This window comes from Vicugna pacos, chromosome 24 (assembly GCF_048564905.1).
Source record: "Vicugna pacos chromosome 24, VicPac4, whole genome shotgun sequence".
NCBI classification, from domain to species: Eukaryota; Metazoa; Chordata; class Mammalia; order Artiodactyla; family Camelidae; genus Vicugna; species Vicugna pacos.
The window spans coordinates 14,245,492-14,268,432 of NC_133010.1; the positions used below are offsets into that span (position 1 = coordinate 14,245,492).

The 22,941-nt window shown below is 36.3% G+C and overlaps 1 protein-coding gene across 2 annotated transcripts in view; it reads left to right on the plus strand.

Annotated features, from left to right (window-relative positions):
* The window catches only part of DSC1 (desmocollin 1), a 28,178-nt gene extending 8,353 nt beyond the window's left edge, over positions 1-19,825 (plus strand). The window contains exons 6-17 of one of the 2 annotated variants that reach the window (XM_006205083.4): positions 1,827-1,971; positions 3,135-3,301; positions 3,753-3,887; positions 5,223-5,408; positions 6,913-7,172; positions 7,298-7,440; positions 13,205-13,417; positions 13,805-14,047; positions 15,440-15,561; positions 16,277-16,531; positions 17,278-17,323; positions 17,410-17,620. In XM_006205083.4, the coding sequence (XP_006205145.2) occupies positions 1,827-1,971; positions 3,135-3,301; positions 3,753-3,887; positions 5,223-5,408; positions 6,913-7,172; positions 7,298-7,440; positions 13,205-13,417; positions 13,805-14,047; positions 15,440-15,561; positions 16,277-16,531; positions 17,278-17,313 (1,905 nt within the window). In that variant the 3' untranslated portion in view covers positions 17,314-17,323; positions 17,410-17,620. Of the gene's footprint in view, positions 1-1,826; positions 1,972-3,134; positions 3,302-3,752; positions 3,888-5,222; positions 5,409-6,912; positions 7,173-7,297; positions 7,441-13,204; positions 13,418-13,804; positions 14,048-15,439; positions 15,562-16,276; positions 16,532-17,277; positions 17,324-17,409 lie in introns of both variants that reach the window. The other variant, XM_015239931.3, reaches the window with a different exon arrangement.
* Positions 19,826-22,941: the final 3,116 nt, after the last annotated feature.

Here is a 22,941-nt window from a genome sequence, read left to right on the forward strand (position 1 = left end):
TTTTGACATCTTTCGAAGGACAAAGGAATAAAATAGTTGGCAATTTTTGCTCAAAGTTGGGCTTTTGAATAATTTTCCCTTCTGAATTATTTGTGTTTCTCTGGTTCCCATTAACATGCTTAAGATTGAATTGGCATTAAGAAACACCAACTGCAATCAACAAAATTCATAAGGGGAAGTGCAACAACCAGATGTAAACATGGTGCCAGCTATAAAATCACTTGAGACAATGTGGAATAGAAAGAAGCCTTCTCTGTCAATGCAGAGATTAAAATTAAAATGTCTTTGCTTTTCTATCAAATCAGTTTTACTTATTCTTTTATACTGGAAAGCTTATTTCTCTGGAAATTAGTGGATCTTCAGTATCTGCCACTTTTCCTTTTAGTCTTGGGCAGGTCACAACCTCAAGATTGCTTTCTTCTCTCTTTTATGGACTGCTAATAGTTGTCTTATCTACCTCTGAGCTGTTGGGATCATTCAATACCATAATGTGGCCAAATCACTGTATGAACTGTAAAGCTCTTTAAAAATATTCTGATGGTAGCTCAAATAATGCACATGTTCCAGAATTTTGTCCTCAAAGCTGGGGATTTTGATGGGGTTTTCCAATTCTTTGCTTTTATCTAATTGATATAAATGTTAAGTATTAATAAATTCATGTTGTTTGAAATAATTTAATTTCATTAATTTTTGGAAACAGTAGCCACAGGTCTAATTCAGTTCCTATCATTGCTGCTCCCTTGTTTGCTCTCTTGTCCCACATTGTATTGTTCAATCTTGGCTGGCAAAGAATTTTCTAGATGAGTCACACCGTTATTGCAGTTGGAGGAATTTGTTTTAAACCATTCAATTCATATGATTTTTAGGGATTTATATAAGGTCCCTTTTCAAGCTTTTTAAAGAAGAATTGCAGAAGAAGTGAATCTTCTTCAATAGTTCCAAGTTATTCTATGAAAGAAAGCAGATGCAAACACTCTTCCTCTTGAATGTTTAGAAGAGTCTGGACTTTATAAATTTGTAGGGAAAAATTAGTTCAATCCAGTCCCTTCTTTTCTATCCAGGAAGAGCCTTACTATCTTGTAACGTGTGATTTCTTTTCCAGACACACAAGTCCATCCGTTGTCCTTATATACACGTTGCTAATCACATTCTGTACACACTCAGCGTTGGTGTCCCCGCTCTCTCCCTTCCTCTGCCCAGCCTACACTGAATGCCCCACTCTCAAGTCAGCGCTAAATTCAAGTCCCAGCTCCTGCTGACACCTGTTTGCATTTTCCCAAAGATGAGAGCAATTTCAAAGATAAGAGCACATTACAGTGCAAAAGGGCTAGAAGAGATGAGGTTCTTCAAGCTACAGAAGAATTCAAAGGGAAAATGACATCACAATAGTACACATGTAAAATTTAAATAACACTCTTCTAACTCGGCTAAAAATATGACTAATCCTACTAAAGTACAGTATTCCGTTTATACTAATTTAACAACGTTTAAGTATATTATTACTGCTTTAATATAGAATGATGGAAACTAGGCTGCCAAACCATTCCTCTCATTGCGCTTTTTGAAACTGTTGCTTTAGTGACTAATTACGAAAAGATTCATAGTTTCTCTATCATAGGAACGTAAGTGGATTCTCCTGAGTTAACCTAATTCAGACACAGACTGTGCTGGTGTGTTGTGTCTCCATTGGATAAGTTCTTGGTTAGATGTGCCTTTGCAGATGATTTTTTTTTTTCAAACATTACGTCTCTCCCCAACTGCTAGGTTTAATTCTGTGCTTAATTTGTTCTTGAAGAATCAGCTGATGGGGGTTGTCTACCTTTCAGCTCTATGCCTACGCGACGACCATAGACGGTTATGCACCCGAGTACCCACTGCCCTTGCTGTTCAAGGTCGAAGATGATAATGACAATGCCCCGTACTTTGAAAGCAAATTGACTATGTTTAGTGTGCCCGAGAACTGCCGAACCGGTAAGTTCACGCTTCAGGGAAAACATGAGATTTTTGCTTCCATCGAATTCCTCATTGATCTTTTAAACACAATTATGCAGAACATTTTTAAATGCTGGACTTTCAAGGATATGCTATACAAAACTTTGTAGTCTTATAAGATCATAGGCTCTTCAAAGGCAAACCTTTTTGCGCTCATTTTCCAGGCACATGCGGATGGCAGCTAAGTGATACATAAAGTTCTACTACATATGAGTGTGTGACAGACAGACACTCTTTATTGTTTCTATTTTGATCGTGTGCATATGTGTCATAGATATATTTATAAAGCAATAGATCGTCACAATACATTTTCAAGGAGCCGGAAATAGATGATGGTATGGAAATGCTGACCTGGCTTGTAACAACCTATGCGTTCCTTTACTCAGCACATTTTTCCAAACAAATTGAAAAAAAAATTTTTAATTGGGTTGATGTTCTCAGCAGCCAAGATTGTGACCTTGTCAAACCAAAGGGCATAAAAAGACTGTCTAGTTTATTCATAAAGTTGCTAGTTTTTATGTTGTTAGTTTTTATGCCTCCTCCATCCTGTTGTCATTATGTAGGCATATTTAATACTGTTTTCCCTCAATAAGTGGTTTGCTAAAGCAGCGTTTCCAATACTCTGATTTCTGGGCCATAAAGCTGGTCCAAATGACACTCAAACTGTTGCATAACGTTGAAGTCTTGTATATATTAACAGTTCAGTACATTTATTAAAATACAAAAGCATAAAACCTTTGTTATCATATGCAAAGCTGTGCTCTTCCTTTAATTAACATTATCAAGTTGGCCTTTGAAAAGAACAAGCTATACAGAGAAGACACCATCCAAAAATGGTCCATGAACTGGTTTGGGAGGAAGAATTTGAGAACCGCTGTTACCACAGGTGGGGTGGATGTTCCCACGTAGACAGAATGCAAATCATATTATCCACGGTAGCTACCTAGTCAATGTTTCCAGGTAAGGGGCACTTAGAGTTTTGGAGAGCATTTAGATACTTCTCCACTTATCCATAACATTTAACATTAATCAACTGGTGGTTTTGAGAATATGCTACAGCAATGCCTTGATTTTTATTTTTGTTTGTAATTCAGTTGTGTCGCTGTTTGAAATTGTTGAAATTGTTGGATTTATCTAAACAGGAACTTCAGTGGGAAAAGTGACAGCCATCGACCACGATGAACCTGACACTCTGCATACTCGTCTGAGATATAAAATCTTACAGCAAATCCCAGATCACCCAAAGCATTTCTCCATCCATCCAGATACAGGTGTCATCACCACGGCTACGCCTTTGCTGGATAGAGAAGTAATGAATTGCTTAATTCATTTCTCAGCCACTAAACTGTGTTTAAACTGATGGTGAACTCCCAGGAAAGTCACAGGAAGGCCCCTTCTCCAGGCCTGCTTCCACACGGGCTGTGCTTAGGGCTTCTCAGGACACTTCCTTTGTACCTACAGGGACTTGGGGGAAGGTGCAAGGTGCTAGACAAGGCTTCACTTGACGTCAGTGACCTGGTTTGATGTGTGGATGCTAAAATAATTTTACATTTTGAAATGTTATATTAGAAACATCAATTTTCCATTGTATTGACTGACCAATCTCTTATTCGATGTTTGTATTTGTGTTAGCTTTTTTCTGGAAAAAATTTCAAAGAAGAATTTGTACAATAATCGAAGCCTGAGCAAGGGCTATGAGAATCACAGGTTACAGGAAATAGAAGTGGTCATCAGTGTACCTTTCCCCTTTTTTTTTTCAGAAATGTGATACGTACAAGTTGATAATGGAAGTGCGAGACATGGGAGGCCAACCTTTTGGGTTATTTAATACAGGAACAATTACAATTTCGCTTGAGGATGAAAATGACAATTCACCATATTTTACAGAATCTTCTGTGAGTATATCTCTGTATTCATTTCTCTAGATTCATTTACTTTAAAAAAAAAACAAATCTGGAATTTGTTAGCTCTCGGATTATACATTTTGGTTTTAATAGCAACAACTTCCAAATAATACCCATAGGAAAATATGATTTCTGTACAAATAATCAAAGCGGCTGTTATTCCTGGATGCAAGGAAATGACTACTCTCTTGGTCATCTAATTGCTTTCTGTCCCTTGAGTTTATTGACGTGTTCAGTGCTTCTTGGATGTCAAGCTCTGGTATCAGATTCTTTGGACTCAAATTTCCTTTACAGTTGTGAAAGGGAAGAGGGCATCTCTCTGGTGTTCTTGACTCTTCAACTTTTTAAGATAACAAAAGGGCTAGTTTACATCTTCTGCTCTGCTGGGAAGTCAGGAGTACAGCCATCTGTGTGCAGTCTCCTCCTGGGTTACCCATGAACACACGCTGACTTAGGAACACACAACACAAGAGGTGTGTGTAGGATGGTACTTCCAGGAAGTGATTCTTCTTTCTTGAACTTTTAGTAAGTCGTCTCCACTTTTCTCATTAATCTGTACCAGAATACAAGTCAGAGAAGGGAAAACCTGTAATGACAAGCACATCTATACAATATTTTTACATTAATCCCTATGATTTTTAAGGATATGTTTTATCCCTTATTTCATAGGAGGACGTGAAAGGTCAGTTAAGTAACATGTCCATGCTCTAATACATACAGATGATATAAGAGGAAAAAGTGGGATTAGAATCTAGATCCATTATGTTCCAAAGGCTACCAGGCTGTCATCCTTCATTTTACATCTCTGGAAGATTCTGATTTACTACTTTTTTAAGTGTTTTTCCATAATCATATTTCTTTTTTAGGGGGTATTGGGGAAAAAACTATGATTTAATTTCTCAAAGAAGGGAAAACTTTTTCCTTACAGTGTTTGCCAGTGAGTCAAAAGTTAAAAAAGGAAATTTACAGTTATCTTCAAACACTGAAGCTTTAATATCTTAATATAAAGCATTTTATGTATAAAATAGGGGTGATAGACTGTGAATACTGTAGAAGTACAGAATGGAGACAAATATGAGGGCTTGAATGATTAGAAAAATCACCTCATAGAAGTTGAAAAGTTAAGACATGAGTTAGTCTTTGAAGAATGGATAAGATTTGAAACAGTAGGTGTGAGCTTATGTGTTAAACATGTAAATTCTTCCTGATGTATAATTGCATATTTCCATATCACTTTGTTTTCTTTTTCTTTAAATATAACCTTTAAAGTAGAAAATCACATCAGTGAAACTATTAATTTATAATAACAAGAGGCAATGGTTTCAGTATTTTACAGAAGTAGAAGAAAACAGAATTGACGTTGAGATTTTACGAATGGCAGTACGTGACCAGGATTTGCCAAACACGCCTCACTCAAAGGCTGTATACAAGATCCTACAAGGAAATGAAAATGGAAACTTCAGAATTAGCACAGATCCAAACACAAATGAAGCAGTCTTGTGTGTTGTTAAGGTAAAAAAAATATATATGTAAATATATATGTATCAAGGAATGCTTTACAAAGTTCTAACCTACACTTGGGCATATACATTATATATGGAGGAATTAATATATATAGTTATAAATGGAAATTACAATATATAATAATAACTATATATAATAATATATAACTATATATATAGTAATTCCTGTATGTATATAACTAGAGTATTGCAATGCAATGCTGAAATGATTTTCATTGTTTTATACATAAACTTTATTATTATTTTTTTCTCATTTTCTCTTAGAGGAAAGGAAGGCATCAGAGGTGCAAAATTGATTGTTCTATATATGAGGAAAACCAAGGCAGAGAAATATTGAATTAGTAATCAGATATTAGCCTCAAAAGGAGTCTTAGACACTCACTTATCTAAATCCATTATTTTATAGAACATAAAATAGAGAGAAAGAGAAGAATCAATATTTAAAGTCAACCTCTTGACTCTTCAGTTCCCTTCATGCTCAGATTAGACTTTCAGCACTCTATAATGCATTTTATAAGACACACACCATTTACTAAACATTCAGCAGCTTTTCCCATTAATCCCCCTATATTTGAGGTAGCCAGTGCTTTGGGATTTTTAAAATTTAATTGCAATTAGTGACTCCAAGAATGATTAAGTGAACTTGTGTTCTTTCTGAGTCCTTCTACCCACAGCCCTCACTAACCTCTTGCATCTTTCCTCATTAATTTCTTGGAGGCAGTCTATTTTCTTAGAAGTGATATGCATAAATTTTTCCTTCCTCATAAGATTTTTAGAAACTGTCCCGTCATTGTAATATTGCCAATTCTTTTTCTCTTTCTTTGTATTTATTTCTTTATTAAAATTTTTTTTCTAGATTTATTTATCTTTTTTTTGTTATTTTGATAGATTTTCATCTTTAATCATTTAACCGTTGCTTTGGGAGTCTTTCTAATCATTCAATTCAGGACCAAGCACTTCGATGAGGAATTAACAAATTCAAATATAATGTACTTTGAAAAAGTGCTGCTAGATGATATTAAATCTTTTGACTCAGATCCTCAGAGTAACTGCTCCATTATAGTCAAATTTCACATCCTAGTAGTCTAGCTAATTATTTTACATACTTAGAGGGACTTTTGCTGTTTAACTTATCACTGTCATCCCATTTGATAAGTAATAAAATAATGAGAAATAGTCTATTTGAATTTATTCAAACACTTATCTGTGTTTCTATTAATATATAAACTTGTAATAAAAAAATGAAGGCAGGACCTTCCTAAAGGAAAGTGAAAATAAAAATTGATTAAATCTTAAAATCAACAATTTTGCATTTGATAGTGTTTGTCACTCTAGGAAGCTAATTATTAGTCGTTAACTCCATTAGCAGCAACTTTTGGTAACATTTTATACACAAAAATCATATTCCCTTTCGTGCTACAGCTTGGCATCATACTTATGTCTTCGATATGCAGTGTTAAATATTGACTCACTAAGGTATGTTCGTTGAACAGCCCCTGAACTATGAAGCCAGTGACCAAGTTGTTTTGCAAGTTGGTGTTCTTAACGAAGCACAGTTCTCTAGAGCGCCAAACTCACAAGCTCCTACTATGTGCACTGCAACTGTCACTGTTAAAGTTAAAGACACTGATGAGGGCCCTGAATGCCAACCGCCAGTAAAAGTTATTCAGAGTAAAGACGGCCTCCCAGAGGGCAAAGAGCTCCTTGGATACAAAGCATTGGATCCGGAAAAGCGCAGTAGTGAGGGCTTAAGGTAATGTATTTTCACAATTTCCTTCTTTTTAATTGCGATGATAATTGATTTCTAACTGGGGGAAATTCTATGTATTTTTCAGAATGAAATGGTTTGAGCATTTACATTTGGTTTCTAAAAATTAGGTATAAGAAGATAAAAGATGAAGATAACTGGTTTGAAATTAATGAACACACCGGTGACTTGAAAACTGTAAAAACTCTAGACAGAGAATCAAAATTTGTAAAAAACAACCAATACAATGTTTCCGTGATGGCAATGGATGCAGGTAAGTGACATTTTCTAGAAATAAAATATAAATAGAGAATGTATTTTTAAGGAAATCTTGGGATTAAATTTAAATTTGCTTATTTCCAGATCAAAATGTCATGCAAACAGTTTGCATTATGATTGCTTAATTTATTAGAAACTACCCAATTTAGGTCCCAGTGCATCAGTAATACAAAACTTGGAGGCGATGAATGGCCAAAATCCAAGTTTGAAGTCCCTGTCATTTGATTTCTGCCACGGGTACAGTGGCTTCATCAAGGATCTCTATTTTGCTCAGGAGGACAGATTTAGATTATTATGAGTTGAACTTGCTGAAAGGATTCAACCCACCTAAAACAGATGGGTTCAGGTAGGTTTGTTCTGACCCTCTCTTAATGAGGAACAAATCGTCTATCCTGTTTCCTAAAGACATGGTCAAACGATGATTTTGAAAGTCTTTTGCAGAGATTTGCAATCATTCTCCAAGGTTAATTCTAGAACCTGGATGGTGAAGAATTATCCTTCAAATGTCCTAAAATAGTGATCTCAAAACCCTTTTGAGCATACTCCCCTAGGATATCAATCTTTTTTTAATACGAACCTTTGCAGTATAAGCCCTGTCAGTTGGCTTTTCTTTTTGTCATGCAAGTGCCTGACTTAAGCTTTGCTTCAGAAGGGCTTCAGGGACAGCTATCTCAAATAACCCATTTCCAGCCACGTAACCAGGTCGAAAGCCAGGCTGACCCCCTACCCTATCTCCCCAGGCATTTTTGTTTTAGAGATCTCGGTTGATTTCAACAACTGACCCTTTGGGCTGCTTTTTTTTCCCTCTTCCTTTGTGCTTTAAATTCCTGCCCTTGTGTTTTAAATTTGTCCATAAAGAGTGAGCCTTTGAAACCCTAACCACCTCCCCCACCTCAATCAAAGCAGAATTCCAGGCATCACACCCTTTTCACCCTTCCCTGCCCCATCCCCCTACGAACTTGCTCTTGTTGTGTGGCCCCAGGTGTGCCATGTAATTTCCAGGACTTGTAAGTAATAAACCTGTTTTTATTTCCTCAAGGTTTTCTAATGGGTATTGCTGAGTGCATCTTGCAATCCAAATAACAAGGGCCAGTTCAGCCACAACCTTGGTTATTGATAGGCTGAGACCAGCCCACAACCACCTCCATATATTTACTAGTATGTTTATTTATATATAAGTAGTATGATGCTAATGAACACATCATAAAAATAGGTGTTAAAAGAGGATGATAAAAATATGAATAGAAGTCATAATATGGCATTCCATCACACCAATTACACACCCATTCGGGGTAAATTTCCGTAAGTGATAAAGATGAATGAACCTGGGCCTTCCTGGCAGAGCCTATGTTTTTGACTATCTGTTTAATCCAAGATGGTTTCCACTATTTTTATGATTAGCATTTTTTTTGTATGTTCAAACAAACAAGATGGTACAGCAGTGCTGTGGTATTTTCCTATAGAATCATTCAATTTCTTTAGAAGGAATGAGTGAGTGTGTGAATAAACACGTATCAAATCCCTTGGAAATAAACAAAAGTTGAAAGTAAGTCATGAAATGGCTCACATTTATTCCTTTTGCTCCCTGACGTTCTAATAATAAAGACAAATGTTTTTCTCACATATTATACCCGTGCTTGTTTTGATAGTTTTACAATAAAAGCCACATCTACTAAAAAAAAATGCTTCTGTGATAAGAGACAAAGGTTAAACTAATGAAGGTGCTGCTGCTTCCAATTTATATGAAAAGGGAAGCCAGTTCATCCACATCGGTCCCATTCAGGTCTTGTTTTCTCTTTCCTTACTTCCTCCCTCAGCCTTGGTCTATTCCTGTTGCCTTGGGATGGAAATTCTGTGTTGCACATCATAATCGGTGAGATGACCAAGCAGTCTGAAAGAATTATTCCCAGGAGCCAAAAATACTTAGGTTTCAAAATCTGAAAAACAGCCTCAGTGTGACTGTTGTCTCTTTCTCATCTGCACATGACCTTCCTTTCCTCTTGATACCTCTCACGTAATCTTTGTATGTAATTCCTTCAATATAGGTAGGGAAAAAGGACTGCTAAAGAATGGGGGAAACCTGTTGCCACTACTTTATAATTCTGGCGATTCGCTGCCCCTTTATAAGCAAAAGTGAGTCTGGTCAGGAACACAATTACAGTGTCAAACAAAGGTTTATATTTATTTTCTGACTCATTCCACAAATGGTGGTGGTCTCTTAAGTTCCAAGTAGTGGACCATGAAAACTAGGGCTCATAAGACAAGGTCAAATTTTCACATGATATCAATGAAGGGATTATTATAGTCTCATAAAAGATTCTTCGGTATGAAAACTTCCCGTGTTAAAGGATGTATCGATATCACAAGAAGCGGAAATCAGTTGAGTTGCCCAGATTAAAGGGTAAGGAGGGGAGATTTCATGGAAATGCAGAAGCTTGGTGATAGAAAATGACATACTCTTTGGAGAGACAGAAAATATGGAGGACAGAGGTAAAGTAAATTAACTTTGTCTCTTGGTGCTGAAAGAGTGTCTGTCAGTTCAGTGGTCGTAGTACAAACCAATGAAACGCCGAATCTAAACTTCGTGAATCTATGTCCCAGGCTCCTGGAGAACCTAAGTGTGTTCAAGAAGCTAAGATAAGGGTGTTATAAATTTTAGTGGAAGACCAAATATGGTGACATGAAGGATTTTGTTTATTTGAACTTTAATCCATTTAATATATGTTTCCAATGGCCAAATATAAAATTACTTGTATTTCCATGAGTGTTTAGTTTTGATGCTCATAATTATTTCAAGATGATCTAGATAGTCTAGCTTTCTTAGAATCCAGTTTATGTCCTTGTATTTTCTGCGTCAATTCTCTCTGTCATTCAGGCTGGTTTCCCAGCTTTCACTTTAGAAAGCGCTGTCTTATACACCCTCCACTTAGAATAGCATTGCCCTCCCGTTTGAAATTCAGGCCCCTCCACTTCTTCAAACAAATGGCAATGACAACTTCTGTGATGGTTCTCACCAGTCGTTGCTCAGTTCTTCTCTGAATACCTTTTAAGCCCTCCTTCCCTGGGAATGATCTGTTCATTATTACAGGTGATGCGTCTTCTCTATAAAAGTGCTTTCATTGTTCCGCATGTATATTCTTTCCCTCTAACTAGACCGGTTATGAGCTCATTTTCATATAATGACCCCTCTTCTCTGCTAGAACATCCTTTAACTAAGCATCCGGTAGAGATTTTGGCATGTTTGCTTCATGCACATACTGATATTTGTCATTCCCTCCGTTGTTTGAGAGCCCTGGGAATTTCCATGTCCAGGCTGTGAAATTCACTACCAAGCCCTTTACAAGTTCACACATATAATAGGTGCTTGGAACAATTAGTTTTAATTTAGAAACTTGAGTTCGAAAGTTTACAAAATGCTTTGTTATATTTGGCTGTAAAAAGAATTTTCTTGAAATAAATATTCAAGGGTTGTCATGTGGAAGAAGTAAACATTTTATGTGTATAATCCAGAAAGAACATGAACAAACTATTGGAAATGGTTAGAAGACATATTATAGCTTGCTAAGAAAGAACCTGAAAACTTTCTAATGATTAATTAAAGAGCTCTGTGCATGGAGTGGGCTGGTCCAGGATGTAGTGAACTTCCAGTCCCTAGAAACATTTCTTTAATGATGGGGAACTCTTGCTTTTCAGAGTCTTTTTGTTGATGAATAAATTTAGATTTTAGTTAACCTAAGATGTACTTTCTAGCCCTGAGATTGTGACATTCCTTACTCACTGATATTTGGCATTTGCTTCTGTGCTTCATTTAAAATAGGGTTTAGAAGTAGACAGACAATTGCCTTTTCCCAATTTTCAGCTATTATCAGTAATTACTTATCTTTTTGCTGTATTTCCCAGAAGTAAGGTAAAAATTTACAATCGGTCTTTGGTAGTAGTAGAAGTCATCTAGGCTAGCGCTTTGTTTTCAGCTCTGGCTTTGATTACCATGGATTTTAACAATTTCAAGCATTTCACTTTTAACACCATGCTTAAAACAGAGACTGTGATAGAAAATAATCATTTATGTAGTAAATTCTGGTTGAATAATATGGGATTAAACAAGTTGATTTGCCTCCGGATGACTGCCCGATTTATTAGAATTTTAAAGTGTGATTTCTATTTTTTCTTACAGAGAAACAGTTCTCTGCTTAAACTTAAAAAACTAAAATCATAGCATACATGTTGACTTATATATAGTACCTGTAACTACATATTTTTAATTTTTAAAAATTTTTCTTTTTCTTCTTTATTCACCTCTTTTTTGGTTTTGAAGCCATTACTTGTACTCAGATTTATTTACAAATTTATGGCAGTCCCCAAGTGTTTATATGCTATTTCAGATTTTTTTTTCTAATAAAAGCTGTATCACTCTTTTATTTCAAGATATTGTAAAGCTTGTTCACATTGAATAACTTTTAAATGGCTATAAACAGCAGTTACCTTATGTAATAATTAATTTAAAAGTTACTTTGAATAAATCATTTTTAGTTATTCAACAGGAAAAAATTCACTGAAATACACTGCATGGTATGGCTTAATTGTTACAGATTACTTTTGCATGTGATATATGGTGGCCTTTATGATAAATCCAACAAATATACACCAAAATTTAGATCAGCATTCAAAGCCAAAAAAAAAGAAATTTCCTCAGTTATTTTTCCGTTTATGTCAATTTTAAAAGCTTACCATTATAGTACTCTGTTATTTTGTCACAAATGGTAAAATTTGAACATGTTTTCTAAACTTCAGTATCTCTTAAACACCAACAATGGGTGCTATTTTAATTAAAATTGTTTATTGAGATTTATGTGTAAAGCATTAGGCCAATGATAATGGAGATCTAGAGATCAGAGTAAGAGTCTCTATTTTTAAGAACCTATTACTTGAATTAGGGTGGAAGGTACAACTTTTTTATGGCTTATTCAATTAATTTTTTTAAGTATAAATAATAAGTGCATTACGTTCAGTGGGTTTGTATTAAGTTTTAAGTGAGCTGAGAAGTACTGGGCAGATCACAGGGCTCTCAAGATGAAAACGACTTAGCCTCTAGGACGAACATGTTTGCAATTCAGTGTGTGAGCCCATGATGTAGCAAGGACTCTGAGAAATCACAGGAGAATATGGCCACCGTTGTCCATGGAAGTCACCACCAGCTTCACGAGGAGGTGATATTTGAATGCATTCTCCAAAAGATAGTAAGGTTTTGTCAGGCAAAGAGGTGGAGAAAAGCATTCCCAGCAAAGGCAAGAGAAGGTACCAAAGCTGCCAGGAAGGAGCACACTTACTGGGTTTGACGAGCAGTTTCACAAAAAAAGTTTAAACAAAGAGTACATGAGCGAAAGGTCAGGAAAAGAAGGCAAGGACGTGATTATGACCGAATGTGAAGTGTGTATATTTCAGCGTATTCAGTATGAATATATGCTCTTCATAAAGAAAGATGTAGGAAATCGATTTTTCTTCTCAGTTGGTTATTCTCTAGTGACATTACTCATACACTCATACCTTTTAGTTTTAAAAAGCGCCTCAGGACACCATCTGCTACAGCTACAAATCTGCAAGGCAGAGTGACGTGCTTGTACCAGCGGTATTTGTGGTTCAGAAAGTGTGTGAAAATCAAGTTCAGACAGCCAGTAGAAAGCAGATGTCAACTGTACATCGTAGAGATTGTCAAAACTACATTAAGTGAAGAAATACCCTATTTTTAAAATTTTTTTCAGTTGGCAGATCTTGCACTGGAACATTAGTCGTTCTTCTGGAAGATGATAATGATCACCCACCGCAAATTGCCAAAGAAGTGACAATTTGTCGGCATGGTAAGGATTTTGCCGTTCTCGAACCTGTGGATGCAGATGGACCTGAGAATGGGCCACCTTTTCAATTCGTCCTGGATAAATCTGCCAGCAAACTTTGGACGTTAGAGACAAAAGACGGTATGTAAGGATGCTAAATCTTCTATTCAATAGGAACTTAGGATGCCTGGTGGTCTGGATTTTCACCTTAGTTCATTAAAATAAATAAATGTTAATTTTAGGGAATTATTCTTTGATCCAAGAAAATGGATAATATCTTGCTTTTTAAAGCAATGAATAATGCACTCATGTTAAGTTTAGACTCTGGTTCTGAATCTCTTTAAGAAAACATACAAATCTATTTCAATACAGGATTTGAGGAACATGTTAAGTACAGGGTAGTCTACTACAAGGAAAGCAGTAACAACTGATTTTCCTGTTTTTTCAGGAAATCAAAAATCATTTCAATATTGCTATTGAAAAGTTGTATCTATATATATATATATATTCTGTCTTTTTTTCCCTTAGGTAAAACTGCCATTCTTCGTGAACGGCAAAATCTTGATTATGACTATTACTCTGTGCCTATCCAAATAAAAGACAGACATGGTCTTGCTGCCGCATACACGTTATCAGTGAGAGTATGTGACTGTACTACTCCCTCTGATTGTAGAATGACTACTAAACTTCAGAGAGATATCGCGCCATCAAATGTAATACTTGGAAAATGGGCTATTCTTGCCATGGTGCTGGGTTCTGCATTGTTGTTATGTAAGTACAATTATCTAAAATGTGTTAGCAAAAAGTGTCATCAAACATTTCTATCAATGACATTTATAACCTTTGGTAAATGTGTCCTTCTAAAAAGCTTGTGTGTACCCTATGGTTTGGGGTTTTGAGTCGTAGAAAAATAAACCTATCAGTAAGAGCAGATTATATCTAAAGTAATTTCCAAAGGTGTGACCTCAGTTCTTCCAATAATTAGCCATGAGATGCTGAGTAAATCATTTCTGCTTCTTTGAGCTCATTTTTCCATACGTAAAATGAAGAAGTTAGATAAAATTAACGTTAAGATTCCCTCACAAACAAAAATATTATCCTCTTTCAACCAGCCAGATTCATGCAGTGAACACACACAAAGCATTAGTGGAAAGGGTAGTTTAAAATTTTACTTAGATGTTTATGCTCAACGTTATTAATGTATATTAATGAAGTGATTTAGCATACATCTTAAGAAGACTCCAATGTCGGGGTAATTAGGCTTTTTTATTTTCTAATGGAGGTACTGGGGGTTGAACCCTTCCACTGGGCTATACCCTCCCTCCTCAGGAAGACTCCAGTATAGAGGGAATGGTCATGTGGTGAGCCACTAAGGAAAAGTACATGGATGCAGAGAATCCTAAGATTTTGCATTCTGCAAGCTGTTGTTTTTTTCTGGGAGATGCAAAACTGATGGAAAGCATTGCCCACACTTCTACCCTCCCCCCTCACTTCCTCCTTCTCTTCTTTCCTTCTTTCTTTCCTTCCTTATCTCCTTTACCCTTCCTTCCTCCCTTTTTTTTCCTTTTTAAACAATCTATTTGACTACATACAGCCTACTTGCATTTACACACTTTTCCCATAGTCTTTACTCTATCTGGATTCAGTGAGTGGAGTTTCAGGTTAAACTGGATATTCCTCTTAGCATTTAAAGTATGCTTTCAAAACCAGGCACTGACTATGTGATTGCTTTTCCTGTTTGATTTATGCCTGATGTTCTTTGTTTTATGATTCTAAGATCTTTGAGTGCCTTCTGTGTGGATTTGAAACACCAATAATACTACCTTAAATTCCAATCAGCTGAAGTTACCATTTCAGTGTGGAGGAAAGAAGGGGCACATTAAGTTAATTCTGGACCTGGGAAGACACCTATTGATAAACTATGTTCACATTATTCTTCTTATGTTTTATTGATTCGTTTCTTCTTTAGCCTAATAACATAATCTCACTAAGACAGGGATGGCCTGTACACGAATACATCTGTTAATATTCTGTTTGAAATTTATGGAACAAATTTTTTTAAGTTCTGTGAAGAAGCGTTTAAAAATATCATACAGTTCGAATGATTTTATATATACCAGCATGAAAAAAATGCTATTTTGCTTACATATTTTTGCTTTTTAGGTGTTCTGTTTACATGTTTCTGTCTTACTGGTAAGAAAGCAGTAAAGAAGTGTTTTCCCGAAGATGTAGCCCAGCAAAACTTAATTGTATCAAACACTGAAGGACCCGGAGAGGAAGTGATGGTAAATCGGATTTCTCTTTCCTTTGTTTGCTGGTTCAATGATGACAGTTGGTTATTACATAAAATAGTAACAATAATAACAGCTCTTGCTTTCAGAGCACTAACTACCCTGAGCAGAGTTCCAGAGGACCTGCATATGTTAATTCATTTCAATTTCATAATTCTATTATATTAGTTTCCCAGGACTGCTGTAACAAAGTACCACAAACTGAGTAACTTAAATAGAAATTTATTGTCTCATGGTTCTGAAGGCTAGAAATTAGAGATCAAGGTGTTGGCAGAGCCATGATCCCTCTGAAGGTGCTACGGGAGAATCTATTGCAGGTCTCCCTCCTAGCTTCCGGGAGTTCCTTGGCTTATGACAGCATAAATCAAATCTTTGTATGGGATTCTGTGTGTGTGGGTGCATCTGTGTCAAGTTCCTCCTTTTGGATTAAGGACCCACCTTAATTGAGTATGATCTTATCTTAATTTAGCTACTTATAACTCTAGTGACCCTATCTTTGAATCAGATCACATTCTGAGGCACTGAGGGTTAGGACTTAACATCTGAATTTTGGGGTGACACAATGTAACCTCTCGCAACTATGATATGGGTGCTGTTATTATCCTGATTTTCTGTATGGGGAACTGAGAGGCATAGCTGCTAAGTGAGTTGCCTGTGGTGGGAAATGTTCATTTCAATTTGATTTATTCATTTATAACTCTATTTTTAGGAAGCAAATATTAAACTCCCCACACAGACGTCCAACATTTGTGACACAAACATATCTGTTGGCACACTTGGTGGCCAGGGTGTCAAAACACAGCAAAGTTTTGAGATGGTCAAAGGTGGCTACACTTTGGATTCCAGCAAAGGAGGTGGACATCAGACGTTGGAATCAGTCAAGGGCATAGGACAGGGAGGAACGGACACCGGCAGATACACATACACCGAATGGCACAGCTTCACCCAACCTCGGCTTGGCGAAGTAAGTGCCGGTGTCTTCAAGTTCATATTACATGAAAGTTGAACACACTTATAATTCAGGATTTCCCAAAAGTTTTATTCCTCATCAATCTGGGACTCCTTGCCTTTTTAGTGTTGAAGTATCATACTGTGGATGTCAGGTCCAAGTCCAAAGAGAAAAATGATCTTGTAAAGTTCAATGTTTGAAATAAGATTTACAAAACTGTATCTAGGAGTGGTGTATGTAAGCATCCTGCACTTTAGGAAGTGTAAAAAGACTGACTGCCTTCCCTAAACGTTACCAGGAAGATCCCTTGGAGTTAAATATTTGTTCTAGAATGATGCACAGATCACAAATTATAAACAGTTTTAGTGTGTTGAATCCTCCGTGTGGTTATAAAATCCTATCACCATCAACTGAACCGACTGTTAAGCTTTTATTTTGGGTTTTAGTTCCTTGTTTTATGTTCAGATCAATCTATACAGATTAATAGTAGCCAGTTTAATATGTTACATTATTATATATAATAGTGTGTAAACGTAAGAATCATAGCCAATGTTGGTTTGCCCCAAATATGTGAAAAAAGTTGCAAAGACACATTTCAACCACACAGATCTTGTATTTAGATGGGAAATTGTAAGGTAGGGGTGCGATGTGTGTGTGTAGCTTTAACTTTCGAAAATGTGTTCACTAGGAGCATTTATATATTTGCTATATTTTAAGAATGAATATAATACAGACCAATCATGTGCATTTTTTATATGTAGGAATCCATTAGAGGACACACTCTGATTAAAAATTAAACAGTAAAAGGTAAATCAAAGACATTATTTTTAATGCTAATATGTTTAGGTGTTTTTTAAAAAAATAATAATAAAATGTGCTCTTTTTTGAAACAGAAGGTGTACCTGTGTGGCCAGGACGAGGAGCATAAACATTCTGAAGACTACGTTCGCTCTTACAACTATGAAGGGAAAGGCTCTGTGGCTGGCTCGGTGGGCTGCTGCAGCGATCGGCAGGAAGATGAGGGTCTTGAGTTTCTGGATCATCTGGAACCCAAATTTAGGACGCTAGCAAAGACATGTGTAAACAAATAAGTGTGCCTTTTAATAGAGTAACATCCACAAATGCTTGTGTAGGAGTTTATTGAATGTAATTTGATGGCAGCATCTGCTAATGTGTTTGTTGACTTGGGGTAAGCTTCCAGTCATGTGTAGACAAGGACACTGTAAGTATGACACGCCCCTAAATTCTCCTTGTCCGAGATAATGTCCATGTCCTCTAGAAGTAAACGTTTCACTTGTTAATTTCCTTTTCTATACGTGTATATACTGCCCTTTCCAGGACTGTCCTCATGTGCTTTCTTCTACCTTCTGTTTGGAATTTTATGTCACTTTGTATGCTCTGGAAGAGTATGTGGGAGAGCTGTGGACTGTGGAGGCTAATGAAAAACACATTTTTATTTTAGGTGAAAATTAAATATTTTCTTCAGAATCTTGGGGAGAATTATGCTTTTATTGGTCTTTGGTGCCAGAGAACTGCTTCCTCTACCCGAGCAGCTATGTGCTGAAGGATTTTTTTTTAAGTACTCTCTGATGCAGTCTTCGATTCGGTGAATCAGAGCTCATTTCTTACTAAACTTTCCACCCTGCGGAGATGCTCCCAGCTCGATCCTGGGATCTCTGTCCATGTGGTTGTGTTATTAATTACGTTCCTACAGCTTCTAGAATTATTTGGAAAGACAGGGATCAAAACAAGCAAGCTCACGGCAATTTGAGCTGCAGAGATTTTGTAAGGATCACGTGAGAGGATTTCCATGAAAGAATTGGAACCTTGATGCCCGTGGGTTGACTGAAATCCACAGATCTGTTTTGTTTGCCCACTATGATGTATTATTACTTTTTAAAAATGTAAATACCTTGGCAAAAGGACATACCTTCTCTAGTTTGATGCAGACCCACTGTCTTCAAGCATTTGTGAAACTAGCCCAGCAGGCATCAGGCTGGCAACCCTGATATGCTTAGCCCTTTGAATATGCTAACAATTAAATAACCATCCATACTGGAACTTAATACTCAGGCTACACTGGTAATCACTTTCAAAAAATGTTAAATCAGAAAACATGTCTGTCATTATATATTAAAAAATTGAAATCTATTAAAGCAATTTTTACCAAACTTTTGTTGAATGATAGATAAATGAATGAAAGCATGAGTTAATAAATTATTTTGAATATATAACATTTTAAATGGATATTATATTTTATTAATTTAGAAACAGGCCATATATTTAAATATTGTAATAGTTTTTTTGTGCCAAACTGTATAGATTTATAAACGTTAACAGTATATATCACAAGGAAATTTCTTACTCAGACAAAAAACATTTTTTTAATCAGTTAGCTAGTTAACCTTTTAAAAAAATAAGTGGCTGATTTTCTTAAATTTTGTGATCTATCTCCTTATTTTCAGTCACAGGTTCTAAGTAAAGGTGTTTCTTGATATGAAATTAGATATTAGTGGAATAAAAAAGTTTTAATAAGTAAAATTTTCATTTTATAAGCTGTCCGCAATGTGTGATTTTTATAACCATTGTCAGTAAAATAATTTTGGAGAGTAATGCAATTTCTGAATTTCTGTTTTCTGATGTACATGTTACTCTGACAACGATACCAGTTTTGAAATTTAAAAATATAGTATTAAAATTTGGGAAATATATCATAATACCATACTAAGCTGTATTCTTGAATGTAGGTGCAGAATGTTTGCTGAGCAATTAAAAATCATTAGCTAAGCATTAACTTACATGTGTTTGTTTATGTCTTCATAGTTTTTAAGTTTGTTCACGTATGAAAGAGAAAATTTATATCTGAACATAAAGTATAATTAAAGGCCAAACAAAGATTTCTCAGTCAGCAAGAGAAGACATGCTTAAAGTATTACCAGAATTATTAGAAAATGTGGGAGATGAATTAGTGTTAAGCAATTTTGACTATTTAAAATGTTTTCAAAATATCGTTAAAATTTATCTCACAGGGGAATTATGACTGCCTTTTGATTTATTTAGAAAATTCACAGTCATTCTCTGTTTATACTCCAGATTAAATGTTAATTGTATGATCTGATAAAATTTACGAAACTGCTGGACTTCTTACAAATTTAGTTTGTTAGTAGGACATTGTATTATATGGATTATTTCATGTAAGTTAATTGTTAGTTAATTGTTAATTATCAGTAAGTTAATCATTCTGAATTGTTTTTCAATAATTAAATCTATAGTTAGGGAAAATATACAATTAAAGCTTTCTTATCTTGATCCAGATTTCAAACTATTTCATGCGAAAAAATTCCATGGAAACACCAAGATAGATGAAAATTGATATAATTATTATAATTGCACTCCCTTTAATACTTGGCTTGCTGAGCTTTTAATTCCTTCTTAGTTTATTGAAACTGTTCTGTAAAGTTTGATATCTATGCATATGTTTACTTTGAGAGACTAGATAGAGTAATTACAACACTTTGCTCAGATAACAAATTACAGAGGCACGTATCAAAGCCAGTAGGCTCACGGAAGACTTGAAGTCTTTCCCCTCCACGGGGAAGTAGGGAAGGCTCCCGGAGAAAAGAGGAAAAAGACGTTCTAGGTGGTGTCGGAGTAAGGATTCCCAAACTAAAGGAAGCCCAAAACAACCAGCCAAAACCAACATGAAACCAGCAAAAACCAAGACCTACCAGAGTTCTAAGAAACACGATTTGGAAACCCCTGTTAGGGAGGATGGGCTGGATGGCCGTATTGCTGGAAGACCAGTGAACCTGGGCTGAGTGAGAGACGAGGGGTGAAACACAGCAGTGAACCTGGAGCCTGACGTGACGTGAGGGCGGGGCAGGGACAGCCTGTCTAGGATGACTCCCCTCTTCCTTCTTGAGTAAGTGGGAGGATGGTGAAACCATTCACCACAAGGAGGGAAAAAGCAAAGCGGTTTTGTTATGGAAAGATGATGGCTTCAGTTCGGGATATTTCAAACCCGAGGTATTTATGAGATTCCAGGAGGGCACTTCCTGTCTCCAAGTTGGCAAGAAAGAACACACTTGATAGTCCTCACCTCCACCTGGCACGCTTTATTACCTAATATCCATGTAGTCCATCCCGAATACAGAAGCTCATTTAGGGCAGGGACCACTTTTCAGTCTTCTAAGTAACTAGTGGTGTAAATCCTTCTTTCTGTATGAATATTCAAAGCATCTTTCCTCTGCTCAGTGAGGACTGGCTAGGCATTCCCTCTTACACCCTTCTTTCCTTCCCTCCCAATGTCCCTGCTCCTCACCCCCACTCTAGGCTCTAGGGTTTTGTTATAGAAAATGAATCAGTAATATGATAGTAAGGATTACTATTGGGTGAAGTAAATAAAGTGAATGTGGAAGAGAAGGATCTGAATTGTATTTCAATAAGTTTGTTACAAAAAAAAAAGAAAGAAATGAAGAGATGAGAAAAAAAGAAGAGCTCAGAGGATGAGGAAATGGTTAAGTTTATGTGGGGATGGTTGCTGTTGAGACATAGAAAATGAAAAGTAGGGAAAATGTACATTCAAATTTTCAGGAAGCTGCAGCAAATTGTATAAAGGATACTCAGAAGGTTATTTTAAAGATGGTTGCTCTGTATTAAGAATACCTGCCTGAAGAGGCTAGTGTCAGGGAAGTGAAAATTTCCCCCTCTACCCTCTTGAGTTCTAGTGGCCGGACTAATAATAAAAATGACACAAGACAGATGAACAGGAGAAAAAAAAAAAAACAAGCTTTAATTTGTGTGCCTGGAGGTCTCATAGAAATGAGACCTAAGATGTGGCCAAAGCACGTAGCTTTTATACTTTTTTAGACAAAAAAACAAGAAATTTGTGAAGAATTGACAGAACAAAGAAACTTCAGTTTTGGGTGCCCCATCAGTGAAGAATCTAAACAGAGTCTGGGCTTAGGGTAGTAAAGATGTCACAAAGTTTGTTTACAAAGACGTCTCAGTTCAAATTCCCCGTGTCTGGCTCTAAGGGTGTCTGTCTACCTCCAGATGCAGGGACATTTATTTCCTGCTTGCAGGGAGACAGAAAGGAAGGTTAGAGTGTCCCTCTTGTGCTGGCTGTTTCTTAAGTAACTTTAATCTGAAATAATCTATAAGCCATTGTGGAATATTTTGAGGTGGCCTGCCCTGAGCCCCAACCCTAGAGAAGGTTTGATGTACTTGAACAGGTTTTTGTTTTACTGACTGTGTTTCCTAGAAAGTCCACTCTGCTGGGGCAAGACGTGGATTGGGTCAGCTAGGAACAGTAGCACAGCGGCTGGCAGGGTTAATGTTTGGGGAATGATTGGATTTGTACGGGTTTGTTTTTTTTTTTTTCAGTTGTATTGAGGTAAATTTGAGAAAATTTATATACATAAGGCATACATTGTGGTGATTTAATATACATTTATAAAATGATTATTAGAATCAGGTTGGGGGAGGGTATAGCTCAAAGTGGTAGAGCACGTGCTTAGCATGCATGAAGTCCTGGGTTCAATATCCAGCACCTCCTCTAAAAAAAGTAAATGAACACATAAACCTAATTACCTCCCTCCCCCACCTAATGAACACAGGTTAACGAGCACACCCATCAATTCATATAGTTAGTCTTTTTGTTTGTGTGTACAGTGAGGACATGTAAATTCTACTGTCAGCAAATTTCAAGTACACAGCACAGTATTATCAGTTATAATCACCATGCTGTACGTTAGATCCTCGGAGCTTATTCATCTTGTATCTGAAGGCTTGCGCCCTTTGACTAGCATTTTCCCATTTCCTTCCTTCCCAGCCCCTGGTAACCACATTTTAATCTTCATCAGGATATCTACCCACATCTATAGCTCCATCTATCTGTCTATCTCTATATCTATCCATGGTTTTAGCTGGCTTCCCCAATACCGATTAGATGAAAAAATTAACCATAGGTAAATAAATTAATCCCTGCTATGTAATCCTTGCTCCGTAACTTTGGAGCAAGTTACGTAGAATTGTCTGTATGAAATGCAATTACATTTCAATGCTTCTAATTACAAATTAATGCTTGTAATTAGGAGTTGTGATACTTGTTTTCAGTTGGAGCCTCATGTTTATGACTACTTTTTTGGGGGGTTTTAAAAATTTTTTTTGAAGGGGGAGATAATTAAGTTTATTCATTTATTTATTTTTTTAGAGGAGGTACTGGGGATTGAACCCAGGACCTCATGCATGCTAAACATGCGCTCTACCACTTGAGCTATACCCTCCCCCAATGACTACTGTTTATCAATGTTTTTCATATGCTTTTTGCAACTGGAGATTACATAAAAACTCTCATGTCTCATTTTCAATTGTTCTGACAGGTAACAGCCTCTACGTGGAATTCCTTCTCAGATGCCCTAGTG